Below are 25476 nucleotides of genomic sequence, written 5' to 3'. Positions count from 1 at the left end.
ATTCCCTCTCAGAACACTCTTTTATGAATGAGCAAATGAGCTCTAGCACCAGTGTCTGACTGGAAGCGCAAAGCACTCTGGGACTGTGGTTCACAGAGTGCAGTGTGTAGGGCTTGTGTATTCCAGAACAGAAAGGACAGGAGAGGGGCAGGGGGTTTTCTATCGAATGTAATTAGTCATTAGTTTGGGGAGTGGGTTAACGCGTGGCTCAATAAGGTCAGAGGCTCCACTGACCTCGGGTTAAGCCTAAAGATGAGGCTCTATCTTCTAAAGACATAGCTCTGTTGCATCCTAAAAGCTAATCTTCAAGGCGGGACTTTGCACTGAAAACTCAATCCCAATATCAATGGGCATTCACCAAATGTTCGAACAAATTTGTTCTTAAACCCCACTTACGCAGTTTTCACAAAGATTCTGGCATTCACCAATGTTTTCTTATTTGGGATTTGTTCTTAGGTAAGAACAGAATTTAAGCACACACGAGCACTCTTACACACACTTGAGAGCTGACATGTTTGCGCAAAGTTTGTTCGTTCGAATTTAAAATTGAATATTTCTCTCCTTTATAATTAATAAACTAATTATTTTCATTATTTTACACATAATTATATGTTTGTTTGTTTTAATAAATACACACTACACTTACACTTCTGCTCATTTGTAAAGCACTTTGAATTGCCATTGTGTATGAATTGTGCTAGGCCTATATACTGTAAATAAACTAGCCTTGCTTTGTCTTCAATTCACATCAATTATGTTAACGGGAACCTTGCCATCCAATAATAAGTGACTGATCAAGGTATTTATAGGCCCATAGTAGGCCTATTCCGCACACTGGCACTACATCAGTTGGCTGAGCGGTGAGGGAGTCGGGCTAGTAATCCGAAGGTTGCCAGTTCGATTCCCGGTCATGCCAACTGACGTTGTGTCCTTGGGCAAGGCACTTCACCCTACTTGCCTCGGGGGAATGTCCCTGTACTTACTGTAAGTCGCTCTGGATAAGAGCGTCTGCTAAATGACTAAATGTAATGTAAATGTAAATGTACACCACACAATGGCGTATTTACTGCTTTGTGTCAACCGCTGACGCTACTAAATATGATGTGTAGTTTTTCGCTAACTTCTTGCAGCAGTACCTCCACTTCAGAATTAAAAAAGTTTTTCTTTCTTTTGGAGTCGAGGCCTCCACCGTCTTTACCACATCTTTTAGACATTTCTCTGAGTGTGCACACGGCCCTGCCATCTCATGCCCTTTTATGGGAATTGACGGGGCGTTTACCTATGGTAAATAGGAGCACGGGGCAAAAGCTTTCAATTGACAAAATATTGGGATTCGTCATTCTAAGGCCACACCTGCAAACAATTCTGCTGTTTAGGAACACAGCATGAATCACACGTAGACTTTTCTTAGGAACTTTCTTAAGAACAAATGTAAGAAATAACTTAGGAAGATATTGGTGAATGAGTTTGTGGGAGTGGGAGTGGGAACAATAAGACTAGTGGGAAGCCATTTTCTGTGAGACAGAGAGAGAAAGACAGAGAGAGAGGGAGAGGGAGAGAGAGAGGGAGAGCTGTGGCTTGTATACAATCAGGCCTTTGTGTTGAACATCTGGGTGGCTGTGGAGAGGGCTGGGCTGTGCTCAGCGACCCTGGCTTAATGGAGGTGTTGAACGTGGTGTTTCTCTGAGCGGTGGAGAATCTGGATGTCCCATGCTCAACTGACCAGGCTGGGGAGCAGGGGCCTGCATACACCTGTCTAATCACTCACTCATTATCTCTGCAGTCCCATTACTCAGGTTGTCTCCCGAGGCCTCTTTTCATCCACCACAGAACCGCAGGCAACCACAACACATAGTCTCTTTCTCTCCAGCTACAGTTCACTCAATACACTCTGACATGGATGGACACTTCCATTTTATCCATGGTTACAAGAGGCCATCAACATTGAGTAAAAGACAAGATTTACAATACTGAGATGCATATTTTGGGGGGAAAGACGTCAACTTGTTATTTGAAACTTACCTGGCAACCAGACACCCCAGGCTCCCTCCCATAGGCTGGAAATGTAGACCTCTCCGATTTACCTGAGGAGACACAGAGAGAGCTGCACTTAGACTAGAAACTGTACAAGGTTGATGCCCTTGAGTACATATACACTACCGTTCAAAAGTTTGGGGTCACCCAGACAATTTCGTGTTTTCCATGAAAACTCACACTTTTATCAAATAACTTTCAAAATGAATAGAAAATATAGTCAAGACATTTACAAGGTTAATTATTATTATTAGAAATAATTATCCATCCATCCGGATGGATGGATGGATGGAGAAATAATTATTTTTATTTGAAATATAAATGTTGTTCTTCAAACTTTGCTTTTGTCAAATAATGCTCCATTTGCAGCAATTACAACATTGCAGACCTTTGGCATTCTAATTCTAATCCTTCTAATCATCCATTAGTCTTCTAAGGCAATTAGCAAACACAATGTACCATTCGAACACATACAGTAATAGTTGCTGGAAATGGGCCTCTATACACCTATGTAGATATTTCATTAAAAAACAGATGTTTCCACCTAGAATAGTCATTTACCACATTAACAATGTATAGTGTATTTCTGATTAATTTAACGTTATCTTCATTGAAAAAAACAGTGCTTTTCTTATAAGGACATTTTTAAGTGACCCCAAACTTTTGAACGGTAGTGTATGCTGACATTTGTCTACCGTATTTTTGGGAAAATAAGCCGCATTTTCTATAAGCCGCACCCCACCAGAATGGGGGTTTTGTGTTTGAACAGTGAGAAACTGTTCAACGGTCTAACTCCACATTTCAGTGCGAAATTTTTTTCGAGCTTTGCACGTGCTTTCAGCAACTCATTTCACACGTATATAATGTACTGAGAAGTATAGCCCGACCGATAAAGGATTTTTAAGGCCGATACCGATACAAATATTTGGAAAATCTGATTATCCGATATCGGCCAATATAAAAAAATATTTTAAAAATCCAGAAACGCGTAACAAAACAAACTGATTTCCCTAACAGTAGTTATTTGTAGTTTACATTTAGTCACGTTTAGCAGAAGTTCTTATCCAGAGCGACTAAGTACAGGGACATTCCCCGAGGCAAGTAGGGTTAAGTGCCTTCCCAAGGACACAACGTCATTTGACATGGCCAGGAATCGAACCAGCAACCTTCTGATAATAGCCATCTGACTCCTGTTATTATTTCCTCACTAAAATAATATGTTAATGCATATTAGTTATGCATTAACTGCATAGTTAATGCAGATATTTTTTTTTAATAAAAATACAAACTTAAGATATGAAACCTAATGTCCTTTGAATAAAAACACAATAAAAAAACCCATTAATATTCATTTAATGGGGAGTCAGATGGCTGAGCGGTTAGGGAAGCGGGCTAGTAATCAGAAGGTTGCCAGTTCGATTCCCGGCCGTGCAAAAATGACGTTGTGTCCTTGGGCAAGGCACTTCACCCTACTTGCCTCAGGAGGAACGCCCTGTACTTACTGTAAGTCGCTCTGGATAAGAGCGTCTGCTAAATTACTAAATGTAAATGTAAATTTATCGGCCATTGTAAATGCCGATACCGATAGTTTGGAAAATGCCCAATATCGGCCAATAATATCGGCCCGCCGATATATCAGCTGCTCTACTGAAAAGCAAATCATGGAATTTGCTTTATAGCATCTTTAAGGGGTTAAATAGCATTCACGAAAAAAGTGTTTTCTACTGTTGTTTTGTTATAAAAACGTGCTATAAGCCGCTGCAAAATATAAGCCGCACCACCACAAGAAACATTTAAAATCTGGGTATAAACCGCGGCTTTATTTCTGAAAAATATGGTATACCAGTTGTTTAATTATGATAATACCCACACATATTAATGTCAATGAGAGATACCACATGAAGCTTCAAATGTTTAGTTAAGGAGAATCACCGCTGACATGTTGACATGGTGTTGTGCTGCCCACGCAATCCTATTCCATAACCAGCATCTAGCGTCTGAACCTGCACAATCTGATCTTTCACTGATAAATATTCACGGATGGAACCTGATGCTCTCAGACAGACTGCCTTCATCAGTGTTGTGCGTCTGGTGTACCCTGCTCCTCCTGCGAGACACTACCCAGCAGCCGTCAGGAGGGCAAACACAACATACGGCTCTCCACACACATGAATCATGTTCCTCACAATATCTAAACTCAGCAGTTTTTACCCCCGACATGAAAAAAACAAAAAAAACAAGAAAGCTCCTGCGTGAAAATGATAAACAACTACAACAACCTCATACGTTATTTATTTTTGTCAGGCTTCCAAACATTACGAGCGCTAGATGCAAGCACGGAAACTAAATTATGTTTACTCTGGGGAAAAGGTAAATATTTTAAGTGCGTGAGGAACTTGCAGAGCCGGGATATTGTGTGAGTCGCTGACTGATCTGAACGTCAGCCTGGTGTGTGCAGGTGTGGGGAGACTGTTCGCATGTACAGTATTTGAGCAACGCTTCGGGGCACGGTCGTGTTACATCTGTAGACGACGTCTCCAGAGAGAGAGGAGGCTGCAGGAATCAGGTGAGGTGGTTTAACTGACAAAGCTGCTTCCCTTGTGGGATCAAAACAACTCCTTTAATGCTCTGTAACATTTCTGGGTTACCTCTCTTGCAAAAGGAACGGATATTTGGTTGCAGCTTTTCTGCTCGTAGATCATATATTCTGTGCTACCGTGGTGGGCTGAGACATCTGTCGTTGTGGAAGAATGAAAAGGTCATATCTTTTTTTTTTATAGTTCCCAGAGCTGCATCTCAGTGTGACAGGGTCTACAGCCCTCACGCACTCTCTCCCCTCTGCAGACGCATTTATGTCCAACAGTGAAATATCCCTCCCCAGCATGTGTTGTGTCACACTCTCTCTGTCTGTGGTGAATAATTGATGGGGTGAGTGTTGTTGTTTCAAACCCCACCAGAGCACAGCCACGCACGGCTGAAAAACATCCTCTCGGGGCGCCTCTGCCGGGGAGCGAGGCAGCGAGGCAGCTCCCCTGACCCTACCGAGCATGACCCCGACAAGCCAAGCGTTGTAACACGCCCAGGGAACGGAGCGCCGTCAACAGCGCGGCCCACACCGGGAGGGAAAAGATCCCAGAGGAGCCAAACGGTAAACAGGCATTTAACTGTTTTAGCGTGCCGCTACGCATGATCCCCCACAGATGAGAGTGCATCCTGGGTAAACAAAGAGATGGCTTGCTGGCACACCACTGTTTACAATAGCAACATGTGCACCTAGTAGGGAATGGAGATGAATATACAGATACAGCTGAGAGGCCCTTCAGTAGATACAGCAAGTGTGGCAGCAACTATCATACCGAATGTTTTATTAATCTCTTAAATCAAATATAAATATACGCTAATTATTTTTGATTGTTGTGGCTAGGAGAAGAAATAACTTGGATATAATATAAATGTATGTACACACACAGTACACACATAGTATATTTCAGTTTCACAGCTGGAGTAACAGTGTCAAATAACCACTGTTGTAAATGGCAGGAATATCTATGGGGGCTCAGAGCACAAACACAGAGAGGATGGGAAAATAATGTCAGCTTATTCATCATAACATAGTCATCTACAAGATGAAAACAAGCAGAAAGAGTGAGTTGAAAAGTCTCTTGGAATGTTAAAAATCAACAATGTACGACAGCCCTAGCCATTGCAATGGCAATTTGTTTAAGTGTTACTGGCGAGTGTTTGTGCCAAGCAGGCTGCTGGCTGAGACACTGATGTTTAAGGAACCGATGCCAGCTATCGCAGCTGTGAAGCCACTGCCCCCCCCTCCCCCCCTGTCTTCACCATAAGCCAAATGAGTCACTTCGAGGAGAGAGAGAGAGAGAGAGAGAGAGAGAGAGAGAGAGAGAGAGAGAGAGAGAGAGAGAGAGAGAGAGAGAGAGAGAGAGAGAGAGAGAGAGAGAGAGAGAGAAAAAGAAAGAAAGAGAGAGAAAAAGAAAGAAAGAAAGAGAGAGAGGGGTAGCGACCAGGGTAGGGGCCAAGCAAGAGAGCGGCTACTGATGAAGGTCCAGTACAGAGGTCACCGATTAACAGGGCTGAGGCCCCCCCTGTTGACTCTGCTCTCTCTCCTCCTCCTCTCTTGTCCTTCCTTCCCTCCCTTCCTCCAACCCCTCTTCCCCCCTCTCCTTCTCCTCCTCTCTTGTCCTTCCCTCCCTTCCTCCGACTCCCTCTCCTCCCCCCCTCTCCTTCTCCTCCTCTCTGGATGTGTTTGCAACCCCCTTTTATCTAATCGCATCCTCCATCTCCTCCTGGCAGTGCTTTGGGAGTGACAGCCAGAGGGGTGCTGTGATCAATAACCAGCCCGGCCCAACGCTCCCCTCCGCTTCCCCCCTGCCTCCCCCCTGCCTCCCCCAGCTTCCCCCTGGAAGCCACCAGCAGGCGCTTCCCCTCCCTAATAGGACACATCATACATTATAGAAGATCTCTGACTGGGGATGATGAATGGGCCAAAATCATCACATTTAAGAGCAGAGCGCATGTGGAGTATGATGTGTGGGGCGAGGCCAAGGCACAAGACAAGGGGTGGTGTGGGAGAGAGAGAGAGAGAGAGAGAGAGAGAGAGAGAGAGAGAGAGAGAGAGAGAGAGAGAGACAGAGAGAGATAGGGGGAGAAGAGAGAGAAAGAAAGAAAGAAAGAGAGAAAGAGAGAGGGAGAGAGGGAGTTCTTAGGTACCTGCAGGCTGAGAGGAGGCAGACAGGACAGTAGGTTCTGATTCTAGCTAGTAGAGGACACTGCTGCCTCTGCATTAGACTGCTAACTCAGCCATTTGAAACTTGGCAAAACTCAGAGAAGTTTCAACAGCACTTTCACTAAGGCCTGAGAAGTAACCATGTTCATTCAATATGGCCATTGAGTGACAGGAAAGATAGCTAACTGTGTATATAACAGAGCTGTACTAAAATCAAACTAGAGAGGATACAATTTCTGGGGAAATTGTAGGGTGTGCTTGCTTGCGTCGGTTGCACAGGGGTCTGTATATTTTATATAAAAATGCATCGGGCCTACTTATTATTTATAAAGATTACATAGATTTAAAAGCATCTTTTTTTTGCTGCTCATTTACAACTCAAAATACGAGTGAAGTGTAGAATGAAATATGATGTCTTCTCATTTCCCCTGCAAGAGGCAGCTGACAGGCTGAATCAAAACGAATACATTTGGCAGACCGGTGTTAAAATGGACCTAATCTCTATGACTTAAACGTCCTTTTAAGTTGTCCCTTCTCGTGATATTTTCAGGCATTTAGCCTACTCATATTGCATTCATTCATTAATAAAGAACCCCCTTTGAAGATTATTCTACGACTTTACCGGCAGAAGATAGAATCGCGATTCAAACAGTACCATCTGCTAACTGAAAATATGCCCCCAAAAACGTAAATAAGCTTGACATTTATTTAGTGGAAAATCGCTCATTCATAAAAAGCTCACTGGTAGCGATCATTGTCAGTAACAACGCAAAATGCGATATAGCCCTGTGTGGAGAAGCTGCCCCGGTAAATTCTGCTACTACAGTACAGTACTAGACTACTGCTGTGTTCGTCTTGGTAGCGATTGCGTTGGTTGAATTCGATTTAACGTTCCGTTGTACGGTTTAGGCTGAAATTAATTATTTTCATGAACAGATTGACAAAGTTTAGGCTGTGGCAATGAAGTTCAGGTTAGTAGTCAGATTGTTTCAACTATTGAAAGACTTGAGTAAGGGGAGTGCCGAACATGTTCTGTCGCCGTTTGACTTGAACAGCTGAGGAGTTTTTGTTAGCTACTCACACTAGTGTCTCGGGGAGGCTACAGCGTTGCAGTGAGCTACACTGGTTTGAAACCACAGGTAATGGTAATTTCACCAACAAATCGTTTACTAATGTCAGAATAAATCCTACAACGAAAATGTATATGTGAGGAATGTTTATTTTAACGATTGAAAACAGATACATCATAGACCACTGTAGTATGTGTTGCCCGGGCAACACAGGCTAATGTCATGATGCTAATATGTCAGTGAAATAGTAGACTACTGTTTCCGAAAGTAGATGTACTTCCTTAATAATATCAGCTTATATTGTACATTACACATCACAATTGTGTGTCATATCACAAAGTAAAATGAGTAAATATTTATCACCCTGGCCTCTTTGCTTGTGGCGTTTCTGCAGCTGCCTTGCAGTAAAGCTATAGTTAGCCTAGCTATCCCCCAAGTTAACAGATGCAAAACGAATGTTCTGCCAAAGGTAGTCACGCGTGTTTTCGTGACGTTAGTGACGTAAGTAGCGTCATTGACTGTGGCTAGCAAGTTAGCCACCGTTAGCTTCACTTTTCGCCACAAACACTTAATTTCCACTTAAACCATGCAACGGAACGTAAATTCCAATAGAAGCAACTCAATCGCTACCAAGACGAAACTTTTGACACCGAGGTTGTCTATGTAGGCCAAATATTGACTGAGTTTTAGGGGGGCAAAAAGAATAATAAAAATAATAATAATAATATATATGTGAGAGAACAAAGGTTGTGCCCTTGCCGAAGGCAAAGCACACCCAATAATGTTACTGGTTAGTAAGTGAGTTCTTCTGAGCTGACAGAATATATGTACACATGTCTGGTGGACGTGTGTGTGGCTGAGACCATGGAGGACCAGGAATAGATCACATGGATTATTGAAAGTTAGGGTTGCTTTACAGCCAAGCAACTAAATTAGCTACAAATACACCCAGGACACAGATCTCTCTCTCTCTCTGTCTGAGGCAAGCTCAAACTCAATCTGAGGAGAATAGGCCTCAGTAATAACCATATTTACAGAGCCAGAACATGACCGGGGCCATTAAATCGTAATTCTCCTTTATGAAGCACAGAAGTCTGAATCGAGACCTCATCCATCAAAACTCCCTAACCTGTTGTGAGAGAAAGGAGCAGAAATCAGCAGAACAAGAGGCCAATTTCACAGGAGGCGATGCGGGAAGGCCCGGCACTTTCCATGGCATTAGCCATGCTTGGTTTATTATCTCCCAGAGCAGGCCTGTCCTGTGCTATCACAGCGTGCACGGAACACAGAACAGCCTTAATATCCCCATTACTAGATCTGCTCTGAGCAGGTGCTGTAAGGCTACAGAAAGCAATATTCCTCCAACTGTTTCATTTGGAGATTCTTGTCTGTGACAGTTTGTATTCCTAGTCATATATTTAGACATTTTCTATTTTGTTGTACTTCCTGGCAAGGGAGAGTTTGAAGTGGCCGTGATGGATGGGATGTTAAATTAATTCATCATCCTTCCTGGGGTAGAAGACGACAGGGCCATCCAGGTGTTGACATGCGTGTCCACCAAGAACAGTCTTGACACCGACGCAGACGTAATCCCCCAGACGCATGATGCAAAACCAACAGGAATAAACCTGTTTAATTACAGCCGTCACTGCCACCGATGTAAATATAAATGAAGTCCGCTGGGAACAGTCACCTTGAATATCAGTGTCTCCCAGATAAATCAATGGCACACAGGTTCTCTTGGAAAAATCTATCAACTTGAAATGAAAGAGAAAACACCCTTAAATTTTGGTGTCCGCCAGACACAATAAATGTTAAAAGTGTAATGATATTTTACTGCACATTCAGAAATCCAAATGCTGTCACTATGATTGCAATCTCTCAAGATCGAAAGCAATTTTCAAATAGAAACTAAAAAACTAAACTTAAGTATCCATGCTTCTAGATCAATGTCAAGAGATTGATTTCCCCTCGCCCCTCTCGTTGTTCGGTGAGCAGAGAGAATGTGTTGTGTATAAATAGCATCTCTAGTATTAAATATTGAAATCACATTGGGCTCAGATTAAAAGGCTGGCTTATGAGAAAGTCATTCAGAGTGTGACTCCCTATTGATTTCCGCGCCGCGGTGCTGTGCAGTGCCCTTGTTTTGATACAGTGAGAGGTAGTGATCTAAGGATCTCCAGGGATCAATTCAAAACCCCAGCCACAAAAACAACCAATTAGTGAGCTCGCTCTACAGCCTCTCAAATGCATTCCGAGGGCCTCTTAGTTTTTCCATCAAGAGAGCCCTCGCCTTTATATAGGCAGAGACCAAACAAACACACACAACATAGGCTGAGGAAACAAGGGGTAACTCTGGAGTCAGATGAACATGTTCAAGTCCGTTCCCACTCAATTTTTTCCAGCGTGCGCCGTGTTGTTTGTGTGTGTGTGTTTGAGTGTGTGAGCCCAGCCCCATGCCCCTGTCCCTGTATTACTGCTAGTGTTACAACCCAAAGCAATCCATTATCCCTGTCAAGTTAATGTTCCATGTTGGGCCATATGGCAGGGCTAACACTTGCAATAAAGGAAATTCCTTCGACTTGTTGTAATCAGCACTTTGAGCTGTCTAAATAACTGATCTAAACAGCTTTATTGTGTTGTGCATTTTTGGTTCACGTCCGTGACAAAAACAGGAAAGTAGACAGGAAAACAGAGACAGAACAAGTGATGGGGGTTGGGCTTGGTGACCTGCAGCCAGGAGGCCAACATTGGAAAAGCAGTTAGATCACAGACTGTATGAGCCTGCTCAGCTTCCACTATGATATCCCACACACTGGACCTCGAGTGGAAAGTTCTGGTTCAGAACATCACCACCAGGAACAAAACAGCTCACCCACTCACTGCTTTCCCTGGCTTTTCAAACGGAGCCTTTTGTTTCCCACTCTCAAGTGTTTGTGGACATCCATCCTGTTACCTTTTGATGTTTCCGGCGGGTTCTGTTTGACTGTAAATACAAGCTTTCTGGGAGCAGGGCTGGGCAGGGTCTAGGAGAGGCCGGGGGAAATGAGAGGACCTACCCTCTAAGCCCTCCTCTTCCACCATGCATGTGCCACCATGGGTACAATCCTGTCCAGCCCAGCCCTTCCTAGCCCAGCCTAGTGTAGCCTAGCCCATGCCAGCCCTGCCTGGCCCAGCCCAGCCCAGGCCACCCCAACCTAGTGTAGCCTAGGCTAGTCCAGCCTAGCCCATGCCAGCCCTGCCTGGCCCAGCCCAGCCCAGGCCACCCCAACCTAGTGTAGCCTAGGCTAGTCCAGCCTAGCCCAGCCGAGGTATCAGTAGGCCAGGGGCTCACACTGGGGCCACACAAAGCGCTATGGGAACAAGTATGTCACTCTCTCCCACCCTGAGCTCAGCATCAATTTCTGTTAATTACAGCCTTGTCAGCAGCAGCATTATTCAAACAGCTAGCGCAAATGTTAATGAGTTCTTATTTGCATATTTATTTTCTCCTTTGTTGAAATGTCATTGATTATTAGGTTCTACGATGATGAATGCCTCCGCTGATGCGCTCTGATATGTAATTAGTCATTAGTTGGGATGAATAGATCAATTAAAAGAGAGAGACTAGGATTAAGAGAAATCAGAATCAAACAGGGAAGAATCTAAGAAGAGACTTCTTAAGGTGAGTCATGCTCTCTCCACAAAATGAAACAGGCTCCTTTTAGCGCAAAGAGAGAAGCTCCCTCCGTCTCTCTCAAGTTTCGAAAGAGGGAGCATGAAATGGTTCCCAATCAGAACAAGGCCTCTAAATATTCAGCAGGTTCAAAGACGACCTTCATTATGACACACGTCCTTAAAGCCTTGAAGTATGCCTTTCAAAATCAAGCACCGCTGGCCCCTCCGACGGACTGAGAACACACAGAGGGCTTCTTCCCGGTGTCTCTCTGGGTCTCTGCCTGGGAGAGAGAGAGGTGTGGATCTCCTGATTGTATTTATCCCACCCTCCCCTCCCCCTCAGGGATAATCAGGTGCTGTGTCTTGGTCTATTTGATTTCCCTGTGACGGTAAAAAGGGAGAGAGGGGCGGACGTCGTGTGCGTGGGGGTGGAAATGTTTTCGTTTGGCCTTTGCCGCCTTCCCAGCCTAACTATCCTCCAGCCAGCGCTTGCTATCCACAGATGAGGAAGAGAGAGAAGAAGAAAAAAAAAAGGCATTACTGCAGACCAGATGGGAACATTCCACATGACCAAACCAATCAATCACCTTGGTGGGGCGCAGGTGCCACACAGCCGTGCAAGCAACACACCATTTCACAGTCTATCGGCCACAAACACATGGTCACCAATCAATGGCACCCCCAAGACCTGGGAGACGGGAGCTTCTCTGGAACCATACCGGGTCATGGCTGACGACTTCATAATCACACATCCTTTCTCTTAACGGAGGAGGGAGGCGACGAGCTATCCACCAGTCGTCTCCCTCGACGTGCGTGCGTCGACGCTGTGACGGAGGCCTTCCGCTGCGACGGAGGCCTTCCGCTGTGGGACTCCACGCATGCGCACACAGACGTGCGCATGGGGCACCCACACAGAATGTGGGCACTTGAGAACTGGCCGTGTCAGGACAACAGCACCAGCGGGGAACCGGAATACTTTTAACGAGAAGAAGAAGAACACATTCTTGCGTGTTCCCGGATGAATACCGGAGTACAGCCTGTGTTCCACATCAAACCACGCGTGGACGGCTGGTAATGGACGCCAGGCAACGGTTAAACAATGAGACGTCGGAGGGAGGGGAGATGAGGAAGAATAGGCACCGGTCAGGAATGTTGATCCAGCCCTGAGTCACGCTGCGCTCTGGGCATATTACCCTCGCCAGAACGCCTGGCATGGCTCTCTGAAACCTTGACGGTCGAACGGCCAACCCCAGCATCGACTGCTGCCTGGAGACTGTGCCGTCAACATGGGAGCAGCCAGTTGGTTGTGTGTGCTGTGTTGGGAGGACTGTGTGTGTGAGGGGGAGGAGCGGAGTGGGCGCATTGGAGTTGACTAAGCATTTAATACCCCACCTCCATCTCCCTGGCAGCAGCAGGGCGCTAGACAAGTGGCTGAGAGAGGGGGGGAAGAGGAGAGGGTGAGGGGAGGAGAGGAGAGGGGGATAGAGACAGATAGAGGTTGGGAAAGGGGATAGGGAAAGACACAAGAGGAGAAAGAAATGAACAGAAATGTAGAGGGGAGGTAAAGGGGAAGCCGAGGGAGGTGGATGAGAGCAGAGAGAGGATAGAGAGAGGATAGAGAGAGGATAGGAAGGAGAATGGAGAGAGAAGACAGAGAGGATAGGGAGAAGAGTGGTTAGAGGAGAGAGAGAGGATAGGAAGGAGAGAGGAGAGAAAGGATAGGAAGAAGAGAGGAGACAGGGTACAGGAGAGTGAGAGAGGATAGGGAGGAGAGGAGAGAGAGAAAGGATGAAGGAGAGGAGGATAGAGGAGAGAGAGGGGATATACAGGAGAGAGAGAGATAGGGAGGAGAGAGGATAGAGAGATAGAGGATAGAGAGAGAAGAGAGAGAAGAGAGAGAGAATAGGAGTCAGGTGGCTGAGTGGTTAGGGAATCGGGCTAGTAATCTGAAGGTTGTTGGTTCGATTCCTGGCTGTGTCAAATGACGTTGTGTCCTTGGGCAAGGCACTTCACCCTACTTGCCTCAGGGGAAATGTCCCTGTACTTACTGTAAGTCGCTCTGGATAAGAGCGTCTGCTAAATGACTAAATGTAAATGTGAATAGAGAGAGGAGAGAGAGAGGAGAGAGAGGGGGGAACAGAAGATAGAGGAGCGAGAGAGACGATAGAGAGGAAAGAGAACAGAGAGAGGAGAGATAGAGGAGAGAGAGCGAGAGAGAGAGAGAGGCTCAGCTTGGCTAGAGTAACAGAGTAACGGTGCTCCTGACAGACTCAGACAGCTCTCTGTGTGGGCTCTGATTTATTCTCAGGTCAGTGATATCCAAGTTCGTGCTATTTCATGCATTTTAGTCTTTTGTCAGGAAAACCACTTTTAACTGACCACAGCTCCTCTGTGGCTTCATAATTATCCCAATGATGAGGAAGTATTGTGTATTCCAGACTAGTATTCCAGGACTCGTGGGAAACCAGGGATCATCTGAGATAAGATGCATGTGGCTTTCAAACACAAACGGTTCGACAGTTCACAAACACGTACAAGCATGTCTGCTGAAATCAAGGATTAACAGCTCATTATAAAACTCACTGCCTGGGGCTAAAGCGGGTAGCAATAAATAAATGAATATATGTGTAATAAAAGATTTAATATGGATGAACAGGAACAAAGTGGGGGGAATTGGTGTGTGTGCACAGGAGAGGTGTGTGTGTGCTGTTTGCCAAACCCCGCAGGTTGGATTATATTACAGTGGGTGATGGATCTGTGGTTGCCTATGCATCAGGGGAGAGGGCATTGCTGTGGTTCTGCTCCTGGGACGAGTGCGTATATGAAAACGAACACGATTACATTGATCCGTTTCTCCAGTTTCATTTCACTGCATGGATTGGATTGGGGGGGGGGGGTCGGGGGGGATTGGATACGTTCAGAGAGGGCTGAGGCGCCGCATGAGGCCGCTCCCTCGCCCAGGTGTGTGTGTGTGTGCCCGAGGGTGGGAAGTAAGGAGCTAGGGGGTGTTGCAAAAGAGCTCCGGGTGGGGGGGGGGGTAGGGGGGGGGGGGGGTAGGGTGGGACTGGGGTAGGGTGGGACTGGGGTACCCGTAGTGTTGTTTCAGAGCAGAAGCCAACAGGTGTGGGGGGGTAGGGTACCACTGAGGACAGACCTGTCTGTCAGGCTATCAGAAGTCATCTACCCCTCTCATGGTGCGCTCGGAAGTGGGAGGCTTATGGATGGGTGTGTAATCACGCTGTCAGCCCGGGTTATAGAGACACAGTCAATTATTCATGCTGGGCTCCTCTGAGGAACAACTGTAGCACAGCCTGTGTGCTCTCACAGACAGCATCTGTACAACTCGGAGAGGGGTAGAGCCAGAGCAGGCTAACTCGTGAAGCACATATGACCTTCTCTCAGTGGACCCCACCGGTCTCCACTCTGGGGAGCTTGTTTACATACTCAGAAACTAGGACACACACTTAGTTCCAAATTAAAACTGCTGTTGAAAGTTTGTAATATAATAATAGTAATATAAAAAAAACTGGCGAAAACAGAGCCCCTCTGCTCCCCGACTTTGCAGCTTGAGAGGAGAGGGTGCTGTGGTACAGCTAGGAAGGGACCAGATCTAGCACCATGCCAGAGTGACTGGACTCCTTCCAGGAGATCCATGAGGGCAGAGCAGCCAAGTCTGAGAGGAGCACCCAGTTCTGGTCTCAGTCAGGAGACTGCAGTTGTTCCACTAGCAGCATTCCTTCCTAATGAATCCTGCCCTTTAACTCCATGTTTTTATTTAACAATCGCTAACGTTTTTATTGGCGTCAGCCAATGCGCCAAGGCAGCTAGCGCCCGACTAGAGACTAGCGAGGGAAGGAGGGATAAAAGCGAGACGAAACATAACAAAGGATTGAAGGAGTTTACAAGCGAGGACAGATAGACTGAGAGGAGGACAGAAATAGGTTGAGGAGGGAGGAGAGAAAGTGACTGAGGTACTGGGAACTGAAGGCTGGCAGGCAGACAGACAGAGATGTCCGAAGAGAGCCAACAGCCACATCCAAGATGAAAGCATGGATGCACTCCAATAGCAATTTGAAGGTTTTTTTCTGTTGTTTTGCTCTGCCTTTAGATGTGTGAAAAAAGAGATTGGACAAAGTCCTGACGGCTCATGATTCAGTCATCAAAACCCCAGTAAGACAACCTCCACAATTCTAAAATCCCCGCTCACCTTAGATGTATCTCACATGCATGCAAAACACTTTTTGATGTGTCATTTAGCATTACGGAGATTTCTATGGGAAAGCGGTTGTCTGACTTTAGGTGTGGGCTTTACAAGAGGGGGCTGGCGTTGTCACCAAGAGAAACAGCATAAGCAAGGTAGAGGGAGTTGTTGAAAAGGCAGGCTTGGGGGTGGAAACGTGAAGCCATCATAAATCCCTACATTCTATTAAACCTGAATGAATAGAAGAGTTGGTTTCGACTGCAATGCTGGGCCTTTAATCCGCGGTCATACCTAACATTGTAAATGTTCATCTCCCATGGAAAGGGGGGAGCATGTTTTGGTATCGTGTCTGACAGCGGTCGTGTGAGGACGTACTTCCTTGCTGGCGGACCTGTGATTGCGACCCCCGTGGACCCCCCCTGTTTCGTCAGCACACCTTGGCCCGTCCTCCCAGCTCTGCCAGGCTACAGCTGATCTCCTGCAGCTGGACAGCCATGCAGGCGGCATGCAAGGGGCCGGGGGGCTGGGGGCATGGGAGGAGGGTCGTGATGGGTGAGAGGGGCTGGGGGGGGGAGAGGGATTTTGTGCCCTTTCAGCTCGTCTTGAGCTCTTCACGCTCCACTGAGCACAGTAGCAGATAAGCACACCCCTGCAGCTCTGCATAATGACCGGCTACATCCCCCCAGACTACAGCGCGCCACACCTCCTCCGCTCAACTCGCTCCTCTCTGCTCCTTCTCCTCTCCCTTCCTCTCAATGGCCGTCCTCTTGTTCTCCCTTCCCCTCAGAGATGCCACACCAATCCATAAAAAAAGGTAAATTACAGAGTAGCTATTAATATAGAGGGAGATAATAGCTAGAGAAACTAATGTAGCTTTGTGACTTTATGCTTTCCACACAATGGGGGGGGGGGGTCCTATGTAATCCAGTCCATCTCCAAGTGGAGTTAAACCAGCAAATAAACACACACAAAAAACACTCCAGTTCCAGCTCTTCCGTTGAGCTGCATGTGGTGGCTGGTGCAGCGACAGAACCTACAGCCAAATTCACTGACAGCCCTAAACAATCCACACTGACTCACACCTGTGACTAGAGCTCTCCATCTGTGGCAGTATGTGTGTGTGCGCGCACGCATGACCAAACTGCAGTTCCACCTCCCACACTGCAGAGGAGGCTGCCGGGAGGAGTGGGCCTGACCTAGAGGCATGGAACAGAGAGAATAAGAGAGAGAGAGGTGGGGGAGGAGTGACAGGTGAGGAGGGGGGGGGTGCTTTGGCAGCACCTGTGACCCAGGCTGCAGTGGCACCCGGGTGCACACCTGATCAGCACCTGGCCACAATCACTGCACGAGCCGGGGGGGAGGGACCCTCATGGGACCGAGCTCTCTCACACTGACACCTGCAGCCATGAAACAAACCACGCTGGGGACGCAGGCATGGCGCAGGATTTGGCGCGCCACGATAAGCCTTGAGGAACAATTAAAAAACAAAAAAGGAGAGAAAGAGATACTGGCAAGGTGCTGAGATGATATTGGGGGTTTTATTCTCACCGCACAATGGCCCCTCTTGTGCACAAAACCTTAGTCTACAAAATGCTCGGCACACTTTGCATTGTCACTAAATGACTGCGTAATTTCATTTCTTGGAAACCCATTAGGTTTCATCAAAAGCAAAACAGATGAGAGCAATTCTTTGCACAGAGAAATAATTTTGCAAGAAGCACAGGGATGGAGAGGAGAGGAGGGGGGATTCTGTGCCGGCTGGAAATGAGAATGCCAATTTCAGACACTAACTCTGCCTGCGCCACACAATTATTTTCCTCGTGACGGGGTGCATTACAGCTTCTCATAACCCAGATAAGACAAACATTCACACACACAAACTAGCCTAATCGTTGTTACAATTCATTGTCAACATTTCATCTCTGTGACTAAGAATTGAGAACGGCAATAACAACATTTTACACATCTTTTAAACATAAATGCTTGTTTCTCAGGCACAAACAAAGTAAATAAGTAAACAAATTGAAAGTAAACGTTTCACCCTGACCTTTGTTGAAAGCAGAAGTTAATACTAGCTGTTGCTGTGCCTCAAGGTAAAAAGATGTTGAAAAGTCTTTATTTTCTAGAAGGAATCAAGTATATGATCGTCACTACTCAAAAGTAAACACTCTTTACAATCCTCAAGGTTGTGCTTTTCTTTATTGAATACACTCTCAAAAGTGTAGCCACGCTTTCAAAGGAAGCTTTTCACAAAGGAGTCTCGGTTTGTTCTATGGGCTGAACTCTAAAAGGAGATGTTACAGACTACACAGACGTTTCCCCAGCTTAACCCCTAAACGTCAGTGATTTGTCATCCCCAGTTAACTATGTAAAAGGCTTTGCAGAGGTAGGTATATGAAGCAGGATCTTTCAGGAGGAGACTGAAAATAAGCCCCTCCCTGAAGACAGAGGTGCCTGGCTCTGGGTGGGGGGGAGGGAGGGCCTCTGGGCTGGGGGATCTGGGCTGGTGGGACCCCTGAGCCATCGCCGCGGGAACATATTTTATCAGGGGGGTGCTGGGAACAAATAGGCCCTGGACTTTGATCCAGACCCACCAAAACCGGCCCCAGTATACGCCACCATAGCTGCCCTGCTAATGCCTGCAAATTCTGTGTTTAATGTGATGCTAGTTCGGGAGTTCGATAGATAATGCGAGCGTGCGTAGCGTGCAAGCCAAATTTGTTTGCCTTTATTTGAGCGCAAAATCGTTTTTGAGCTTTGTGTAAAATCAACATAACCGTTTTTCAATTGCTAAAACCTTGTCTAGTGAAGGTGATGTATTTTTGTCTCTTCATTTTTCAGCCCCACCCTTACGTTTCTTAGCCTGGTTTTCCATCGTTATTCTTCTCCCGGTGCTCCCGATGGCCAGTCCGCTACTGCGGGGCTGTGCCGCGGTGGTGGATTTTCAAGTCATATTATTTTTAATTCTCGTGCTGTCAGGGGGTGCTGCAGCACCCTCAGCACCCCTAGTTCCCGCGGCCATTCCCAGAGCAGGGAGGAGACACCTCCGTCTCTCCTGAGGGTCCCTAGGGTACAGACACCATTAAGTGGCATCTAATAGATTTCCTGTGGCTGGAGATACCAGCAGAGCCCCTATGTGAGTAATCCCTGGGATCCTAGGTGACAACAGGAAGAATACAGCTCTGAGATCACCAGTGACTCAGGTGGTTAAATTAAGACCTGAGCAGAGCTCTTTGAGTAGAAAATAGCATAAGCCCACAGAACAGCACGCAGTGCGTGCACTGCAGCGTGTGTGTGTGACGATGGTAATACTAATCAGATTTATTTGTACTACGTCTAGTCAGAGCCCGCAGCACGCTTTAGGAACCTGAGCATCGCAGCAGCAACTCAGCATTTATTAATACAAAGCCAGGCACGTGGCTGGATAGAACTGGACACATGCAGGCACGTTCCCCTTCGTAGAACAACCACTCATACAGTCCAGTCACTCACTCCTCCTGAAAACAATGGCAGCCAAATGCACAGGGCAGGGCGCGTGTGACAGTCAGGAAGTTAAGAAAAGTGAACAATGGACGGGTACGATCTTTGAAGTCTTTGGATGGCCTTGTAGGAGACTTCTCTCGCTTTCTGCTCATGTCTTTGAAGCGCAGCCATCAATGTGACTCACAGCAGAAATCCTGTCTTACTGCAACAGTGACTTACAAGTACCATCTGAGGCCTGGACCGACGTCAACCAACTTCCTCTCTTTCTCTCGACTCTGTCATCTTTCATGGCTAACCTTTATTTAACCATTGGGTTAAAGTATAAAGTCTGTGGAGAATAGTCTTTTACTCACAACAGCAACATGGACCAAGAGATGTAAACACTAACAGTAAATATTCTTTCAGGGTCAGGCTTGACCACGTTCAGTAGGAAGACTGAACAAGACCAGAGGGAATTTGGCAGGAAATCAACCGAAAGGGAATTCAGAACCTCAAAGCCGACTGGCATGAAAGACATGAGGAACTGAGGTAGTGGAGGACACGTCGCAAATGGAACCTCCAGCCGCTTCGAACAGAATCCAGTCTCGCTCTCCAGTATAATCCCCCACCACCCCCCTACCTCACCTCACACACACAAACTAACACACAGATGCTCGCACACTAATTGCTCTATTTCCATGAGATGGGTACCTGCCAACAGCTAGCCTCTCATCTCTACAACAGGACTCATGCAGGTTCTAAACCTGGGGATCCAGGTAAATCCAGGTTGTCTTTGGGATCCATCTGACTCACTACTGGTCTACTCTCTACAGGAAACAACATTTGAGAAATACGCCATGTTCTCTATGCAACTAACCGTACAATAGGAGTGTTTTCACCGTAACTTTGACATGACATGAATACTAATTATACTAGACTATTCTGGACTATATTTTATATGTATGATGTACTGTATGCCCCAGAGCCAAAATAAGTGTATTCTTTAGCCAACTGTGCCATGTGTCTTGAATATCAACAAAGGACTAAACCAGTTTCTCTTTGTGATCACATTCAGTTTGACCAGTAAATACTGCATTTGCTGAAGAGGCAGGATTCCCTATCTGCATATTTATATTTAATCTAAAGCTGGATTAGAGCTTATTAAATATTGCCTCAAACAACTACTCACAGTTAGCCTTACGCAACAGCACCCCCCACCCTCATGTACAGTCTCACTTCAGTTTGACACTCTTAAACACTTCAGAAACCTGCTTGCCTTTCTAGAAGCCTACCTCATAAGGATTTGACAGCAGGTAACATAGGAATAAATGTTGGGACGCAATACTGTAGCCTGGTCCTAACCAGAACCTCGTACATTTCATTTGTACAGAGGGTTTGGGACCGCTCCATTGACAAGCGTTAACTTCCTTGAAGGCGGGTACTCTGTTGAAGTTTAAAACTATTGGATCAGCCCAGAGCCACTCTGATCTGCCATAACCAATCGCTAGCGTTCGCCTTAGCCAACTCCTTCACCACGGAGGTAGCTGCCGTAGCTGGAAAATCAAACTTTTCCCAAACCCCGTGGGGAGGAGGGCCACAACATCATGACCACCAACAAAACTCAGCAAGGATTGTTCTTGCTCCGGCTTTAACTTATGGATATTCGGCAGCGTTGCCACAACCGCAGAATAGCTTTGCTCGCATCTTTCTCCGCCGCCATTACTGAACTACAACTCAAACTAGTGAATGACATCAACGTCATCGTTCTCAGCCACTCCCTCTGTTCGCTGATTGGACCTCCAAAAAAATTGTTCCTAAAACCGACTGATGCACTAAAATCCCAGACCTTGTACAGAAGCAAAATCCAAATTGAGCGGAAGTACGTAGGAGGGCAGAGCCAGGCTAGCAATACTGTACATTAGAAGTAAACTGAGTAGAGAGACTGACGCAAAAAATACTGTTCTCTGCAGCACAGCACTTCATTCTGAGGGTTGGGAGAGTGGTGGGAGAGTGGTGGGAGAGTGGTATCTGCTGGCCCCTCAGCCTCCCCTCATCCACACTGCCCGGGTCCTCGTCAGGGGGGGATCACATGACCAACAGCTGAGAGAGCAGTGCGGAGCTAGTCTACTGCAGGGCCGGTGGGGCAGACACCTGCAGGCCTGCATCCCAGAGCCAGCCTGCCCTGGAGGATGTGCAGTGCTGTAAAAGGATTGGAGCGAGTGGAGAAAGGGAGGGGGAGGGAGTGGGTGGGTGGAAGGGGGCACGTGAGGGCCAGACTGACTGAACCCTGGCCTGCTCTGACACTCTGGATAACCCCAGCAGGGACGTGTGTCATCACTAGGACATCCCTGGCTGGCCGTCAATTTGAATTGTCCTTCCTCATTCTCCCCGACCACGTGTTTACTAGTGAAGGGGCCAGGCCACGAACACACATGTGCTGTTGGGAGGACACAAGGACAGACTGCAGAAGAGCTCACGGATAATAAAAGATGTGACGTAGAGACCGTTTATCCACGCACCATGCAGCCATGTTGTCAACAGTTTATTGCTCAAAGTGTTGTTCGATGAATATCAGCAAACATTAACTACAATGACCTATAAAACAAGCTTACATTATTCCATGTCTTGCAATGACCGCTGGTTAGAACATTCATTCAACATACCAAGTCAAATCAGTCCCTGCCAGCCATCTGTTAAACAGTAAAAACTGTAACAAGTTCCTTAACAATAGCTGACCTCAACTAACCCCAAGCTGTTTTCAGAGTGTCATACATCACTTTACGATTCAGTCAAGTCTACTCAAACCCCACCTACCATCTCCACTGCCGGCTCTACACCATTGAAATAAAACGAATGCATGAAAATGGAAGAGGAAAGACATGTAACAAAGGCCAAACAATGGCTAGCTGGCTTTTCTCCGTCTAAGTAGGTCTTAGGAGGCAAGAAATCTTATCTGAACTAAAGCTGATTTCGATGTTTTTCCAAAGCAGTCAATGAGGTTTCCGGGGCCATTGTGAGTCAGCCCCCTCTCTCACACACACAAGGCTGTGAGTCAGAGACGGCCATTGTCTCGCTCCACCTGCAAACATATCAGTGAAGCATGAGGCCCCTCCACAATATCTACAATCATATCAGCCTAAACAATACCCATTCTGCTCCCCAGTACAATACAGAACCAGTGTGACTGAGTTTGTTATTCTATGAAATCATACTAGGTTCACTGTCTGTTGTTCACGTTCCTGCTCTGTACACTGTTGAGAGGTGTAGCATGGACCGGATAAAGGTAAACATTGCAGCCACGTCATTTTCTTGAGGGAAACTCCAGACCATTGGGATTTGGATTTAGATAATCCACTTTAGATTAGCGTGGCTCGGTTTTAAAACTGCTATGCTGAGATCACACACAAATGGGTCATGTACACAAACAACACGTAGTTCCCCTGGAAATACTAGGTGTCTAATTGCGATGCTTAATTGTATTAAGCCCCTGCCTGCCTCTTCCAACTCTTCCATGGGTGAGAAATAACCTTTCAGGCTTGATTTAATAAGGTTGTTCCACGTAAATACGTAATTCCATGTAAATCCCAGATATTACTGCTGAAATTCAATTTGATAAGAGCGGGCTCATCTCCCAATCCTGGCCTCAGATAAGCATAGGAAATTTACGCACACAATCAGATTGCCTAATTCCCTGACACATCATTGTAGCAGATCATTTCCATATTCTTCTACTTATATGGATAATTACAGGCAAGGGCGAGGGGCTGTGAGGATCCTTGCCTCCTGAACGCATCCTGTGATCAATCGCTACAAAGATAACATTTCACCGCCTCCCGCACCAGCACCCATCCGTAAACTAACCACCTTGCATGGCAACCAGTCTCCAGGGCCATCTTACAATGAGCCCAGATCCAGTCGCCCATAAAACTGTCAAGTGCTAACACATCACAATGACGCCAGGGGAAAAGGCTGGGTAATATATTGCTTTTAATTGTTCAAATATATCTATCACACAGGAAGGGAAAAAACACAGCCTTTAGAAATTGTAGTCAACCATTGAGATTAAAAAAATATATGATATTGGGGTTAGGCTGGGGAAGTTGTTTTATATTATCGTTCTTATACACAGTGGTTATACAGTAGGTTAGATGGGGACCAGCCCCAGAAAGTTCACCATCATAAATCTCTGAAAGCATTCAGATCTGAATGAAATCACTGGTGGTTTGAAAAAGGCTTTTATTAAAGGCTTATTTATTGGTCCTCCAGGACAGAGCCAACAAGAGAACGAGGCTCAACATAAGAGTTTTTGATTTAAAAAAAAGAACGATTTAACAAACCCCAAAGCTGTCCATGCCCATCATCCCCATTATCACGTCCACCACCTCCTCACCATCCCGATCATCACCTCCATCACCACCACCTCCTCACCATCCCCATCATCACCTCCATCACCACCACCTCCTCACCATCTCCATCATCACCTCCATCACCACCACCTCCTCACCATCTCCATCATCACGTCCATCACCACCACCACCTCCTCACCATCCCCATCATCACCTCTATCACCACCTCCACCTCACCATCCCCATCATCACCTCCATCACCACCTCCTCCTCACCATCCCCATCATCACCTCCATCACCACCACCACCTCCTCACCATCCCCATCATCCCCATCACCTCCATCACCACCACCACCTCCTCACCATCCCCATCATCACCTCCATCACCACCACCACCTCCTCACCATCCCCATCATCACCTCCATCACCACCTCCTCCTCACCATCCCCATCATCACCTCCATCACCACCACCTCCTCACCATCCCCATCATCACGTCCATCACCACCTCCTCCTCACCATCCCCATCATCACCTCCATCACCACCACCTCCTCACCATCCCCATCATCACCTCCATCACCACCTCCTCCTCACCATCCCCATCATCACCTCCATCACCACCACCTCCTCACCATCCCCATCATCACGTCCATCACCACCTCCTCCTCACCATCCCCATCATCACCTCCATCACCACCACCTCCTCACCATCCCCATCATCACCTCCATCACCACCACCTCCTCACCATCCCCATCATCACCTCCATCACCACCTCCTCCTCACCATCCCGATCATCACCTCCATCACCACCACCACCTCCTCACCATCCCCATCATCCCCATAATCCCCATTATCACCACCACCACCCTCATCACTGTCCACATCACTTCTCCAGTAGAAGTTGCCAATGGCTTTTTGATGTCTAGAAGACAGTCTTCTGTGATAGAAAGCTGTACTGATGGCTTACACCCTGGGGGAGGGTCAGCAACCAGGACGGCACAGGAGAGGAGAGAGGGGGGGGAGAGAAAGAGAGAGACAGAGCAAGAGAGAAGGAGAGAGAGGGGGAATGGGAACAGAGGGGAAGAAAACAGAATAAAACGCTCTTTGGCCCAACAGCGCTGTAGGGGCTGCCAATTGCAGATGTGTGACAGGCCTGGTCCATACAGGGCTACATACAGGACTACAGGGCTTCTGGTTGAAAACATGGGTATGTGCAACCACAGGGCATGTGAGGGGTAAGGTAGTGTGAATCACCTACTTACCCATTATGCTGGAGTTCATAAAAGGTGTCGGGGACAATCCTTCATGGGACACTAATCGACTGTCACTCAAGTGATCACCATAATGAGGGCTGTCTGCAAACCCCTGGGGGGAGAGATCAGAGTATTAAACACATTATTAGGCTGCTTCACTAATTGAGTGCTATGACACTCCTCTAATTACTAAGGAAGAAGAACATGATTGGTCAACTGTCCCCTCAAACTGTCCATTTTTCTCTTTTCCATCATTAAAAAACACTTCTTGAATCTCTGGCTGATTGTTAAAGCAGTAAAAATGCTGTCCAGAAGAGCATGTCATAGCGTACGCCACATGTTTGTAGAGTTAGAAAACACAAGGTTAATGATCCATGTTTAATTCTCGGAATCTAGAGAGGAAATGGGCTTTTTAGAGAGGATGATTTTGACATCTTAATTGTACATACACATTACATGGATCAGAAAATGCACGCACCAACAAACACAATCACATACGGATGAAACAATTAGGAGCAGTCGCTGCCCTTGGTGAAGATTCGGCAGAGCATCATCCAGACAGGCGTCAGTGTTACAGGCCTAGTGAGACTCAACCACTCTCGATGAAGATAATGTAAGACTAACGCACGCTAATGTTATTTGTTAAGCTAATGAGAACTCAAGTCATATTGTTGCTTAGCAACATTTACACTTACTTAAACACGT

General features: G+C 46.5%; 1 protein-coding gene across 1 annotated transcript in view; it reads right to left on the bottom strand.

The window, feature by feature from the left end:
* Positions 1–25476, bottom strand: part of tcf12 (transcription factor 12) — an 81039-nt gene that overhangs the window by 34646 nt on the left and 20917 nt on the right. Inside the window, exons 5-6 of the mRNA XM_067248681.1 lie at positions 24781–24883; positions 2023–2084 (exon numbers count right to left, since the gene is read on the bottom strand). Of these exons, the coding sequence (XP_067104782.1) occupies positions 2023–2084; positions 24781–24883 (165 nt within the window). The remainder of the gene's footprint in view (positions 1–2022; positions 2085–24780; positions 24884–25476) is intronic.

The sequence above is a fragment of the Osmerus mordax genome, chromosome 13 (genome assembly GCF_038355195.1).
Source record: "Osmerus mordax isolate fOsmMor3 chromosome 13, fOsmMor3.pri, whole genome shotgun sequence".
Lineage (NCBI taxonomy): Eukaryota > Metazoa > Chordata > Actinopteri > Osmeriformes > Osmeridae > Osmerus > Osmerus mordax.
The sequence above is the reverse complement of the archived record's forward strand: the minus strand, read 5'-3'. Positions and strand labels throughout refer to the sequence as shown.